We start from the raw sequence: 13,170 nt of genomic DNA, 5'->3' as shown, positions 1-13,170 counted from the left end.
GTTTGAACTTTTGCTTTTTAGTTGGACTTCAGCAGGTGCATATATGCCCTAGTGCATTGTTTCTCAAACTGTGGGTCGGGACCCACTAGGTGGGTCGCAAACCAATTTCAGGTGGGTCCCCATTCATAAGAACATTCATTTCAATATTTTTAATATATTTGACTTGATGCTACATTTTATAATGATTTGATGAAAATTTGATTTGAATTGATGATACATACATTGTATGTAACTACGTTTGGGGAAATGTTACAGATCTGTACCTTTAACAAGCTTCTACATATAGGCTTTTAACAATGATAGTAAATGGGACTTACTCCTGGGTAAGTGTGGGTAGGATTGCAGCCTAGGATTGTTAAAAATTTTCCTGCTTGATGATGTCACTTCTGGTCATGACATTACTTTGGGTCCTGACAGATTCTCGTTCTGAAAGGTGGATCCACGTGCTAAAAGTTTGAGAACCACTGCCCTAGTGTAACATTTCCAGAGAATGTAAAATATTGTCAAGGGGCTCAGGGCTAGAAACAAATATGAGTGAAGGTTAGTGTGTTCCATGGATTAAAACACAGATTTTACATGGCTTACATTGTGATGTTTGATCAGGCCAGATGCAAGGGAGGGCACCAGGATGCAGGTCTCTTGTTATCTGGTGTGCTCCCTGGGGCATTTGGTGAGCCACTGTGAGATACAGGAAGCTGGACTAGATGCGCCTATGGCCTGGTCCAGTGGAGCTGTTCCTATGTTCATTTGCCCCAGTATAATTTGGTTTCAGTTTTTTATTTTCAGCACAAGAGCAGAGGAGTTCGGGTTAATTCAGGAGTGATAAAATAAACTGCAGAGTCCACTACTATTTCCACTTTCACTCCAACTTGGTGATCAACTTGTTCTGGCTAGTTAGAGAGCAGAAACACTGCTGGCTTACACATTTTTCCCTGCAACTTGTCAGTGTTATAAGCTAGTTTTGAAAACTAGATTCCAAAAATGTAAGTAAGATCTTGTATGCTTTCTTCAAGTAAAGAGTATCCTGTTCCTAAATTCACTTTAAATCCAGTTACACCACATATCAAGCCATTTGTTATGCATGCACAGGCAGAGAGACAATGTGCTAACGATTTCATTAAAGAGGTGGATTGAAAATGTCAGTGTTGATAATTTAAAAATTGGATACCCAGAGTAAAACAAGCACACCTAGTAGGACCAGTCTCAGAATCTGCATCTTTTTTCATGTATTATAGCCTGCAGAGTTACTATCAACATCACTTGCTGGATGCAAGAAGGAAGCAAATCTAAAATAAGTGTAAAGAAATAATCTGTAAATGAAATTAAATCCATCACACATGCACACTTACACTCTTTTGCTGGATTTATTGTCTCCATTTATAATATGTATGTTTTGAATGCATCTTCTACAGATCAAATATGGAATCAATACAGATCAAATATGGAAAAAGTGAAAAAAAAGTGAAAGTGAAAATCATTTCTGGTTAAAAAAAAATCAGAATATAATCCGGGTTAAAAAAGAAAACTAAGTATTAAGTAGTGAGTTATCCCATTTAATAACTTACCAAAGTGTTAAATTTTCATATTTAACCTATATTGACCATGATTGTCAAGGTATAGCCAACTTAATAACTCTTACTTCCATTTTAAAAGGGTGAAAAATTCACTTTGGGAGCCAACAATGCTTGACTGTCTTGGTGTTTCTATAGGGTCTCTGGTACTTAGGCAGCAAAATTTATTTCTTTCCCTTACCCTGCCTGTTTAATAGTTGCTAATTTGTTGTCTATCATGCAGAACCCAATCCTATGCAGAACTACTTCGTAGTAAATCCTATTATAATGATGAACATAAGAACAGCCCCACTGGATCGGGCCATAGGCCCATCTAGTCCAGCTTCCTGTATCTCACAGCGGCCCACCAAATGCCCCAGGGAGCACACCAAATAACAAGAGACCTCATCCTGGTGCCCTCCCCTACATCTGGCATTCTGACTTAACCCATTTCTCAAATCAGGAGGTTGCACATACACATCATGGCTTGTACCTCATAATGGATTTTTCCTCCAGAAACTTGTCCAATCCCCTTTTAAAGGCGTCTAGGCTAGATGCCAGCACCACATCCTGTGGCAAGGAGTTCCACAGACCGACCACACGCTGAGTAAAGAAATATTTTCTTTTGTCTGTCCTAACCCGCCCAACACTCAATTTGAGTGGATGTCCCCTGGTTCTGGTATTATGTGAGAGTGTAAAGAACATCTCCCTATCCACTCTGTCCATCCCCTGCATAATTTTGTATGTCTCTATCATGTCCCCCCTCAAGCGTCTCTTTTCTAGGCTGAAGAGGCCCAAACGCCGTTGCCTTTCCTCATAAGGAAGGTGCCCCAGCCCCGTAATCATCTTAGTCGCTCTCTTTTGCACCTTTTCCATTTCCACTATGTCTTTTTTGAGATGCGGCGACCAGAACTGGACACAATACTCCAGGTGTGGCCTTACCATAGATTTGTACAACGGCATTATAATACTAGCTGTTTTGTTCTCAATACCCTTCCTAATGATCCCAAGCATAGAATTGGCCTTCTTCACTGCCGCCGCACAATGGGTCGACACTTTCATCGACCTGTCCACCACCACCCCAAGATCTCTCTCCTGATCTGTCACAGACAGCTCAGAACCCATCAGCCTATATCTAAAGTTTTGATTTTTTGCCCCAATGTGCATGACTTTACACTTACTGACATTGAAGCGCATCTGCCATTTTGCTGCCCATTCTGCCAGTCTGGAGAGATCCTTCTGGAGCTCCTCACAATCACTTCTCCTGGGACTTACTCCTGGGTAAACATGGATAGGATTGCATCTATCATGCTCTAACAGAATTCCCAGTTCCTGCCCAGATAGGTGTACATTTGAAAAGCTTTAGTTTCTGGATTAACGTGAGTGGTTCAGTAGTTGGAATTGCTTATTTGGAATCAACCCTTTACCTATCATTGAAAATTTTAAAATGCTCGTTTTGAATAAGTTTTTGTGGTTCACTTTCAAAAGTCCTACCTCTTACAGGACTAGTGTCTGACTTTTAAGATATTAATTGGTTTGGCTGGTTTGTCACTCTGCCATATCTCAGCTTTTCTCTATTAAAGAGGTACAAACCTTTTCCCAAGATAGTCATTTGCTATGGCTAAATTCTTTGCTATTCTAGTTCTTTGACAACATATGCTTTAAGGATAATGGAGGCTGGCTATTTGTCTCCTAGCCCCATAGTTCCAACTGGAAATGAACTGTGACTTAGAATACTGTCACTGAAGAGCATGGAATAGAAAACTTTTTATATATTTATTGTAATGATTTATATCCCACCTTTCCATGTTAAAAACAGGCAGAAAGTGACTTGCAATATGAAACTAAGTGCGCAATCCAAAACTGCGCTGGAGCAGGCAAGCCAGGAGGCTTGCACTGCATCCAATGCAGGTTCGTTGGCTGCAGCGGCTCAGCTAGAGGCAAGGGGAAGCTCTTCCTCTTACCCCTGGGTAAGGGCTGCCCACCCCAATGGGTCTCCTCGGACTTGCACCACCTCTGGAGGTGGTGCAAGTCCGAGGAGAGCGGAGCGGCTTGAAGTCGCTCCGTTCTCCCTGGGGACAGAGGTTGGGATCCGGCATAACCACCAGGTCCCAACCCCGCCCCCAGCTCCCTGCACGCCAGCCCCCGGGGCCGCCCATCACCCACCCTCCCCCCACCCAGAAACACCTCCCTCCCGCCTCTTCCATGCCCCCCGCCTACCTTTGCCGCTTATGTCGGCGCAGGTGCACTGACACAAGCAGCGGTGCGGAAGCCGCTGCAGAGGCTTCTGCTGGCCTCCGTGTGTCACTACATCTAGATGTGCCAACGCAGCTTCCTCTCATGGAGGCACAAACGTGCTTTACAGTATGTTTGCGACCCTCCCGGGGCACCTCTGCCGGCCTAAGTGCTGGTTAGGATTGTGTCCTAAATAAAATACTATGCCAGTTAAAATTAGTATATGAGCACTAGTCCAAAATGTACAAGGTTTGTGCTGCATCCAAACTTAGGATACAACTCCATTGCTGGCAGCGCTTTCCACAGAATGAAGTAGCTTCTGTTTTACTCTCATCAAGACTTCTCTGCATGGCAGTGAGTTCCCCTTAAGTGAGCATGATGCACCTTCTGCTCCCTGAAGGACCTTTTCACAGAGCTGTGCCATGTCCAGACATAGGATACACTCAATTACAAATAAAAATATAAAATTAGGAGTCTGAAAAACAGATAAACTTCATTGATCTGATAGGGTTGCAATCCAAAAGCCAGACAAAATATTCAGGTACCATTAAAAAAAGCAGCAGAAGGAAGGAATGGAACCGGTTGTATGCCCTTGAGTGCTGAATTCCACAGATGTAGAACTGCTGCTGAAAAGGCCCTGTCTTGATACTTGTCAAACATACTCCATTTAAAGGCAAGCTAGAAATCAGGGTCTTGGTCACCAATCTAAGGGCTTGGCAAGTTCACACACTGTTGAGTGGTCAGAGGCTCTGTTCAAGGTGGCAGGTCTCTTTTATTTGGCAGGGGGAGAGCAACTATACCTATTCAACTCAGCATGGTGTCTCTTTCAGTGGCTGTTAACCCCTGCTAATTGGGTAAGAGGCACTTTTTCAAGTGGGTGCTCCTTTTTTTAGCAGGGGGAGAGTAACTGGCCCACCTCACCCCAGCACTGTCTGTTCTAGTGGCTGTCTACTGGTATTCCTTGGCATCTTTTTAGATTGTGAGCCCTTTTGGGACAGGGAGCCATTTAGTTATTTGACTTTTCTCTGTAAACCGCTTTGTGAACGTTCAGTTGAAAAGCGGTATATAAATACTGTTAGTTAGTTAGTTAGTTACTTGTGTCTTCCTTCACAGTTTTTTTCAAATTGATTTTCTTGCCCATAAGTGGCTCACATATTCATTCCATTAGCTATGAAGCTGTTTTGTGAACTCACTTTTTAAAAGTGGTATAGAAAATATGAGAGTAATGGTTCTGCCCAGCCCACAGGTGTACACATTTGATCCCTGTTGCGTATATGCAGCATTGGGCAGAAATGGCTTAAAGCAGTGATTCTCAAACTGGGGCGCTGTGATGCCCCAGCTAGAGAGCCCTGGCATCTGCCCCCTTAAGGGGCAGGGAGGGGGAAAGGCAGTGACATGATCCACTGGGTGGTGCTGCTTTGGAGGGGCGCAGGGACTTGCTGCACTTACCAGAGTTGGAAGCAGCCTCTTGGGGGTTTGGGTAGCCCCGTGCGAGCCTCCACAGCGTCTCCACGCTGCAGTAAAAATACGATTGCAGCCACTTCAGTTTCATGAATGCAAACCGTAAGTGGTTGCAATCACAATTTTGAGGATCTCCACAGTGTGGGGAACCCTGTGGAGGCTGGTGCAGGGGCTTCCAGCACCCTGGGAGGCTGCTGCAGGCTCTGATAAGCGGCAGCAAGCCCCTGCACCCCTCCAAAGCAGCGTGACCCAGCAGGTTGCGTCGCTGTCTTCTATGTACCCCTACACACACTTACTGTGGCTCAAACTCTCCTTGAGAGTTTGAGAACCGCTGGCTTAAGGTTACCTACCCCCTCTTAAAAATATCTATTTTGTTTATTTCCCAGTTGATCAGATTATCTGAGAATAAATGTATTTTTTCACATGCCTGATCTTGTCTGATCTTGGAAGCTAAGCAGGGTCAGGCCTGGTTAGTACTTGGATGGGAATACCGCCTGGGAATACCGAGTGCTGTAAGGCTTGTACCATAGTCTTTCGAGACTGAAGGTTGCCAACCATTTTATAACTTATACCTACTTGCTAAGCACTTTTCTTAACTGCTATGGGTAAACAATTTTTGAATTTGTAAATCTCCTAAGAGACATTGAGGTGTTTCTAAAAAATCTAGAAAGAAAAGTATTAAATGCACATTTGGTGCAGTGGAAAGCTGTTACTACTTGTTAGATTTCAAAAATTACAGTTTATGTTGCAGTATAAGGTAGCTGCTAAAAAATAAACAGCCCAGCACCTTGTAGACCCTGGATTTCTTATACTAGGGGCAGGCAGAACTTTGGGTGACCTGCAGTAGATTGGCAAGGAATTCTGACACTGAATTGTTAAAAGAGTTGCAAGAAAATTTTTTTAAATTTACATTAAACTGTTGAAACCTTAGGTAAAAACTAGGAGGGATTTTTATATGAAAGTACAGGCTTCCCCCCTTATTAAAGTAGGTTCCATTCTGAACCACCTTCCCCCCCCCCCGATAGCTGAAACCACGAATACGGGTGAACACCTAGTCCTAGGGGGCCACCCCCTTCCAGAGGTGCAGGGAGCTCCATTCCCCTCACCTCTAGCCTCTGCCAAGCTCAGACTGTAAGCAAAAAAATGCTACTTCTGGTTTAAGTGAATCTGCAGATATGGGCCCCCCCTGTATTAAGAACTTTCTGGTATGGAAAGCACACGCCCGGGGGAGCATACGTTCACACCTGTGCCCTTCAAATCTAAGGCAGGTAGCTGAGAAAACAATATGTATCAGACGTGTATAGTTTCTGTGTTTTTGTTTTTTAAAGAGAGGGCAAACCTGAAATAGCATAGAGCCTGTGTACTGTATGGATTTTAAACTGTTGCCAGAAAGGGAGTGGGTTGGCAAGGGAGGATAGTGGGCCAGGAAGCAAGGTAGGCATTGCATTGCAAGCATACTTCCTTATGAGTGGCATACCAAGGACACCTCTGGACAGGTATAGTTTCTTCTATCACTGCACTGCCATGGAAACAACAACTTCTGGTTAAATTCTCCCTTCTCTGTATTATGGAAGAGTTTGAACCTGGAAATCTTAAAGGGCAGCACAGCTGAGAGACATGGAGAGAGACTAACATTACTAGAAAAATTAGGATTCAGTGGATGGAGATAGCAGCTTGATGGGCCCGGCCAATAGCACCAGGATTTGCTTTGTCCATGTCATTTTTCATCTTGATAGATAACTCCATCTAGGAACAGCTTTTATTGGTAATTAAAGTAACTATTTAAAGTATTGGCTTGCTACATCCTCGAGTGTATCAGAATGAAATAAATGAAAACCAGTCCATGTATAATGGTAAATATGAAACTTGAGAACAAGGGCTTTTGAGCATTGTTCCCCTTGCAGCCTCTGACATCTGAAAGAAAAAAAAAAACACTGGTAAGTTTGGGAGCTCTCCTGTTCGTAACAGCACAAATAATAGTGTTTGAAGTATAAGTTATGGAAGCCATGGTGTGTGCATAGAATTGTTACGGAGTTTTGGAACCTCAGCTTTTTGCATCCTTCAAAATTCTGTCAGTCTTATTTGACTGATGGGATAAAATAGGATAGCCAGGATGGTGTTTCAGTGCTAAGCCATGAAGCTTCCTGGTTGACTTTGGGCTAGTCACTATCTCTTAACAGAATTGTGAGACAGATGAAGCTGTGAGGACAAGAGAGGAGAAACCATCTATACCACCCTGAACTCCTTGGAGGAAGGATGGTATAAAAGTGTGAAAAGTAAAAAAATAAAGTGTTAGTATTTTTCAAACTTATCTTTCTATCCTAGCTTGTATAGCAGGAGTAGCAAATGTAAGCTGTAGGTAATTACTATAATTCAGATCTCCTTTTGTCTTTTTTGGTAGTAAAGAATTCTTTTATGTTTAATTAATTGAGCCTTATTGATAAAGGATCTAGGCAGGGGCTAATTGTTTAGTAGACTCTTGGTTTTGAGAATTCTGAACAGTGTATTTGAAAACTGATCTGTGTTATTAGAATTTTAACGGCAGAATTAGAATTTTAACTTTTTCTTTTCCTGATCTTAGGGAAGCGACTTCTATCTCCTGAGTTTATCCTGGGTACAACAGCCATTTCTAAATTATTTTTGCTACTTGCTTTCTTTGACCAGGATCCAAAGGCTGCGTGCATCAAGGGTTTTCAAGGGGACCAGAGCAGAATGCAGTGTGTTGTGAGGCGTTTCAGGAGCGGGAAAAATACACAGAGTAGATGTTCGTGAAAATATCTTAGACGCATGTATTAATTTTTGAATCCTATGACCCTCCTTTAGTTTTCTTGGAAATATAGGCTGCAGTGCTAACCACAATTTCCTGAGAGTAAGACCCATTGAACAAAATAGGACTTATTTCTGAGTAGACCTGGTTAGGATTGTGCCCATAGACTCTGAAGCAGAGAGGATCCCAAAAGACCACCTGGGTGTTTTGTTATGAAACCATTTATCTGATCTTCAAACACCAATGAGAGTAGATAACATTGTCTTAGTAATTGCAAAATAAAATGACATTTTAATTCCTAACACATTGGGTTTTTTCTTAAGGCAAGTGAGTGGAAGGAAGGCCGTGCAAGTGAACTTTGCTGCCCCAACACAGCAGCTTCCTGTGCCAAACAAAAATCCACTTTGAGTTAGGGGATATTGGAAGCAGGGGAGTGCAGGTGTAAGGGGAGATCAGTGAATATTCCCCTCTTGTGTCAACAGAAGTTTCCACTGTTAGGATGCAACTCATTCTGTAAAAGTACTGCCGACAAAGGCTCAGTCAAATGAGGCTGCACGTGTGCACTCTTTTTCTTGTAGTTCAGGAATCCTTTTTATACCCCGTGCTGGAAACCTGAAATGTGATTTGGACGGAGAGACGGGGAACACTGTACTGTTGTACATTCCTGTGATACAATGGTACTTATATGCTTTTCACATTTTTCTAGCAGTGAATTATTTAGTATCTGCAAACACAAGCAATGAAGACACCATTTTGGGGGTAGGAGGGACATTAGTTAGGCATGGTTAATGACAAATGTATACAAAATAGGAAGAGGATGACTAAGAAAGGGAGGTAGTTCTTGTTTTGGAAAAGTCCTTACAAACTAGAATTAGTTCCTTCTCCATGCAAGTGATTTTCCCAGACTTGGAATGTATTATTCAATGTTCAAGCAACTAGTACTAAACTACACATATCAATAAATATTCAAGCAAAAATGAGTAGCAAGTGTATCTCTTTTACCAGTTATTCCTGTGTATTTCTTGAATCAAATTCTCAATCTATAATGATTTCTTCTTGGAATTGCCATATGAGGCCACTTAATAGCTATAGCTGGTGCACTGAACAGCTGCCCTCATTCTCAGCATTGTTGGGAGGCCTTATTTCTAAATATGTACACATTTTGGATTGTCATATATTATTAAGCAAGTAGTTTTGAAGGGCAGCACAGTAAGTTGGTGTGTGTGTGTAAATTTTCTTTTAAATAGTGAGAGAATTAATTAGTTGTATGCTGCAATGGCATTTAAAAAAAACTTCAAACTTCATTAGATGGACCTCCTTTCAGGGATGGAAACATTCAGGCATCAAGTCATTCTGGAAACCTGCTACTGATACAGAGATTTATTAGTGCTTCTTTAGGAGCCTGGACTTTGTACAAGAGAAAGCTACCACCATTCTCCTTTTTCTGCCTCACAGCCTCGAGCTAGCTCTCATCCCCTCAGCTAGCACTGATAAAGTGTTGTACTGGGTTCTGATGTGGTTCTGTAACTGCAGCAACAAGAGAGAACTAAGCAGCAGCGGAAGGCTCTAGAGATGAGCATTGTGTTGAGTACATACATGAGAACAGCCCTCTTCTCACCAGTACAACTGTCATAGCTGTAGAGGTAGCACTGCTGCTTTGGCTGAGACATGCAATGGTGTTTCATACGCCATCAGTCTAGTATCTTTATTTTTATTTTAGAAAATTTATATTCTACCTTTCACTGGAAATTCCCTTGCTGTTCCGGAAACATGGGCATTCTTCTTGCTGTTGTACTAGTTCACAACTGTCAACTCATTTGTTGCATTAATTTCAAGAGATCTGCAATTTGTTGGTGATTCTGTTTGCATGTCAGCTAATGAAACATACAATGTATCTATTATTAAATCATTTTATTGAACTTTTGCCATTTTATCAGCTTTTTGAGTGGTGACAGTTTTACGTTAAGTTTGCATAGCAGTTGCAAAGAGTAATTTAGAGGGATTTTAATAAGCATTCTTGAAACTTTTTTCATCTTTGAGTTCCTCTCTGGTTTCAGTTAAAAGCAGTTATTTCATTCAGAGTTTTTGTGATAATTCGCATTAAAGATTGAAACACATCTTTGTAGTAGATCAAGGCTGTGTTTTTCCATATATGTACTTTTTAAATTCCATTCCCCTCCCCCCACACAGTTGTGTTTCCATCAATTGAGTATTTGAAGCTTATGGCTAAGTATACTTTTTAAACACAGTGCAGGCACCAAGGATGTAGCCATAATACTGACAAGCAGTAAAAGCCCTGACTTTTCAACTGGTGCGCAAAGCTGTATATGGTAAAGGGGCAAGATCATTAAGTTTTGCTTCTCTTATTTTAATAGGCTAGCTACTGATTTGTGGTTCTTTTCCTCAGATATTAGGATTAAAGAAGAAGAGCCCGATCCAGAAGAATGGCAGCTTGGTGGTGATTCGACACTGAATACCAATGATCTGACACATTTGAGAGTACAGGTGGTAGATGAAGAAGGGGACCAGCCACATCAAGAAGGGAAAAGATTGCGAAGAGTCGCTTGTACCTGTCCTAATTGTAAAGAAGGTGGTGGAAGGTATGCACTTTTTGACTTCTGTGTAGTGGATGTCCTTAAAATAAATGAGGCAATAGAGAGCGGGAGAGAGCTCATTAATTTGCTCACCTGTAGCTATGGGAAATCTATGCTTCTGGTACTTCCATTGCAAATGGGCAGACAACTAACGGAGGGATGTGGCCTGTACTGTGGTTCTTTAATTCAGCTGTGACAACTCCTGAGCCAGTTAGAGTAGTTAATCCTTATCACTGTATACTGACATGTTTGCATATCTAAAGATGGTTATTCAAACATGTCCGTACACATTTATAGTTCAGCGAGTTCAGCAAAATGTACTATGTGCTTTAGTTGACAAAAATATGTTGAGTAACTTTGTTTTAATGCATAACTTGACAGGGGCACCAGTTTGGGGAAAAAGAAACAGCACATCTGTCACATACCAGGTTGTGGAAAAGTATATGGAAAAACATCACATCTGAGAGCCCATCTCCGCTGGCATTCTGGAGAACGTCCATTTATTTGTACTTGGATGTTTTGTGGCAAGAGGTTTACTCGCAGTGATGAGCTCCAGCGGCACCGGAGAACACATACAGGTTACCGATAAACCCCCCCCCCCATTTTTCTTTTGGGTTTAAAAGTAAAACACCAATCAAGTGTTTAAAATGGCTTTAAAACTCCTGTTGTGAATCTCTGAATGTTTGGGGGAAGTTTAGCCTATAATGGCTTCTTCTTATAGTAGTGCACTTAAATACATGGCAAGTCTATGATCAATTAAGATAAGTTTAACCCCTAGCTCTGTTGCACTGGAAAGCATTTTGTGGGCATTAGTGTGAAATAACTTCTTGCCTTATATTTTCCACAGGTGAAAAGAAATTTGTCTGTCCAGAATGTTCCAAACGCTTCATGAGAAGTGACCATCTTGCCAAACACATCAAAACACATCAAAATAAAAAGGCTATTCATGCTAGCAGTACAGTGCTAGCATCAGTAGAAGCCACACCAGAGGATACTTTGATTACTGCAGGCGGAACAACACTTATCCTTGCTAATATTCAACAAGGTTCTGTTTCAGGGATAGGAACTGTTAACACATCTGGCACCAGCAATCAAGATATTCTTACCAATGCGGAAATACCTTTACAGCTTGTTACTGTTTCTGGAAATGAGACAATGGAATAAATATTACACAAGATACCTATTAATTGTGGTTATTTTTATACAGTAGTGAGAAGAATATTGTTCCTAAGTTCTTAGATATCTTTTTATTGATGTGCAAAAATTTTTGGATTGACAGTAACTTGGTTATACATGACACTGAAATGCCTTACTTTGTATGATATTCCATAGTATATTAAAATGGTAAAATTGCATGGGTTTTGTAGGTACTTTTGGAATCTAGAAGAGATTAAATTTTACCAACTTGTATAAAAAGAAATTTAACGATGGAAATGGTAGTCTAATCAAATGCATCAATCCTTTGTGGTTTAGTGTAAAAATGAGAACATGTTGGTATTTATCTATTGTAAGATAAAAAGTTGATTGGTGAAATGAAATCATGTTATGATAAAAGAAATTTTGTAATTTTCTTGATGACTGGAATTTTTATTATGCATAACTGACAAATCAAGTTTCCAAGCAAATGTTACATAGTGTAGGCTTTACTTAGCTCATCAAGTTGTCATTTTGAGGCTAATTATTTTAATTAGGTTAACTATGTACAATATTTTAAGCATTACTCTTGTAAGATTTTGAAAGCTACATTTTAACATGGAACTCTAGGGATAGTCACCTTTTAAAATCCTGTTGAAAAGCCATGTTTAAGGTTTAATTTTGCCAAAATAATGTCTTGTTAATATTCTTTCAGTAACCATTTGGGAATATAACCAATGTTTAAAATTATTCAAAGACTTAAAAAGGTTGCAGCATTTGGTGGTAAAACAACGATAAAAAAAGAGATCCCCTTTTCTTGAATATTAGAGGACCAAAACCTAAGGGGTGTTCATTTCAACAGTGGTTTTTATTTAATCTTGTCTCCAAAAACATCTGTCTGCCAGGGCCTTAAAAGCCATCATGTAAATTACCAGTTAAAAACAAACAGCATATGCAAATAATAGAAAATCAGTTCCATGGGGCAATACTCCAAATCATATTGATACTAGTCATAGTGAAATAAGGGTTTTACAAGGCTTTCTTCTGTCAAGCTTTTGGTTAGTTGATCTGCATTTAAATGTCCACATCTTTCCTTTATGCTTCTTCCCTTAAATTGTATGTATCCAGTACATTTAACTGATAAACATATATGTTTTTTATTAAGCTGAATTCTTTTTTATTTTTTAATTACTGTTTATATTTTCAGTTATAGATAAATGTACAAACTTAATTTGCATAGCCAATCTGTAAGTGCTATCCCATTTTACAGAAAAAGTACAATAATTACACCAATTCACCTATTTACAAACATTTGGAAATCTGTTCATTTGTTTAAACCACCTGAAATTTAAAGGCTACCTTATTGTACGTTTAAAGTGTATTATAACAGTGTGGTAGTTAATAAAACACTATTTTTTTTTCCTTTTGA

The 13,170-nt window shown here is 40.3% G+C and overlaps 1 protein-coding gene across 1 annotated transcript in view; it reads left to right on the top strand.

Annotated features, from left to right (window-relative positions):
- The window catches only part of SP3 (Sp3 transcription factor), a 29,908-nt gene extending 16,738 nt beyond the window's left edge, over window positions 1-13,170 (top strand). Inside the window, exons 5-7 of the mRNA XM_066612244.1 lie at window positions 10,421-10,613; window positions 10,989-11,185; window positions 11,455-13,170. Of these exons, the coding sequence (XP_066468341.1) occupies window positions 10,421-10,613; window positions 10,989-11,185; window positions 11,455-11,771 (707 nt within the window). The 3' untranslated portion in view covers window positions 11,772-13,170. The remainder of the gene's footprint in view (window positions 1-10,420; window positions 10,614-10,988; window positions 11,186-11,454) is intronic.

Source organism: Tiliqua scincoides, chromosome 1 (genome assembly GCF_035046505.1).
Source record: "Tiliqua scincoides isolate rTilSci1 chromosome 1, rTilSci1.hap2, whole genome shotgun sequence".
NCBI lineage: Eukaryota > Metazoa > Chordata > Lepidosauria > Squamata > Scincidae > Tiliqua > Tiliqua scincoides.
The sequence above is the reverse complement of the archived record's forward strand: the minus strand, read 5'-3'. Positions and strand labels throughout refer to the sequence as shown.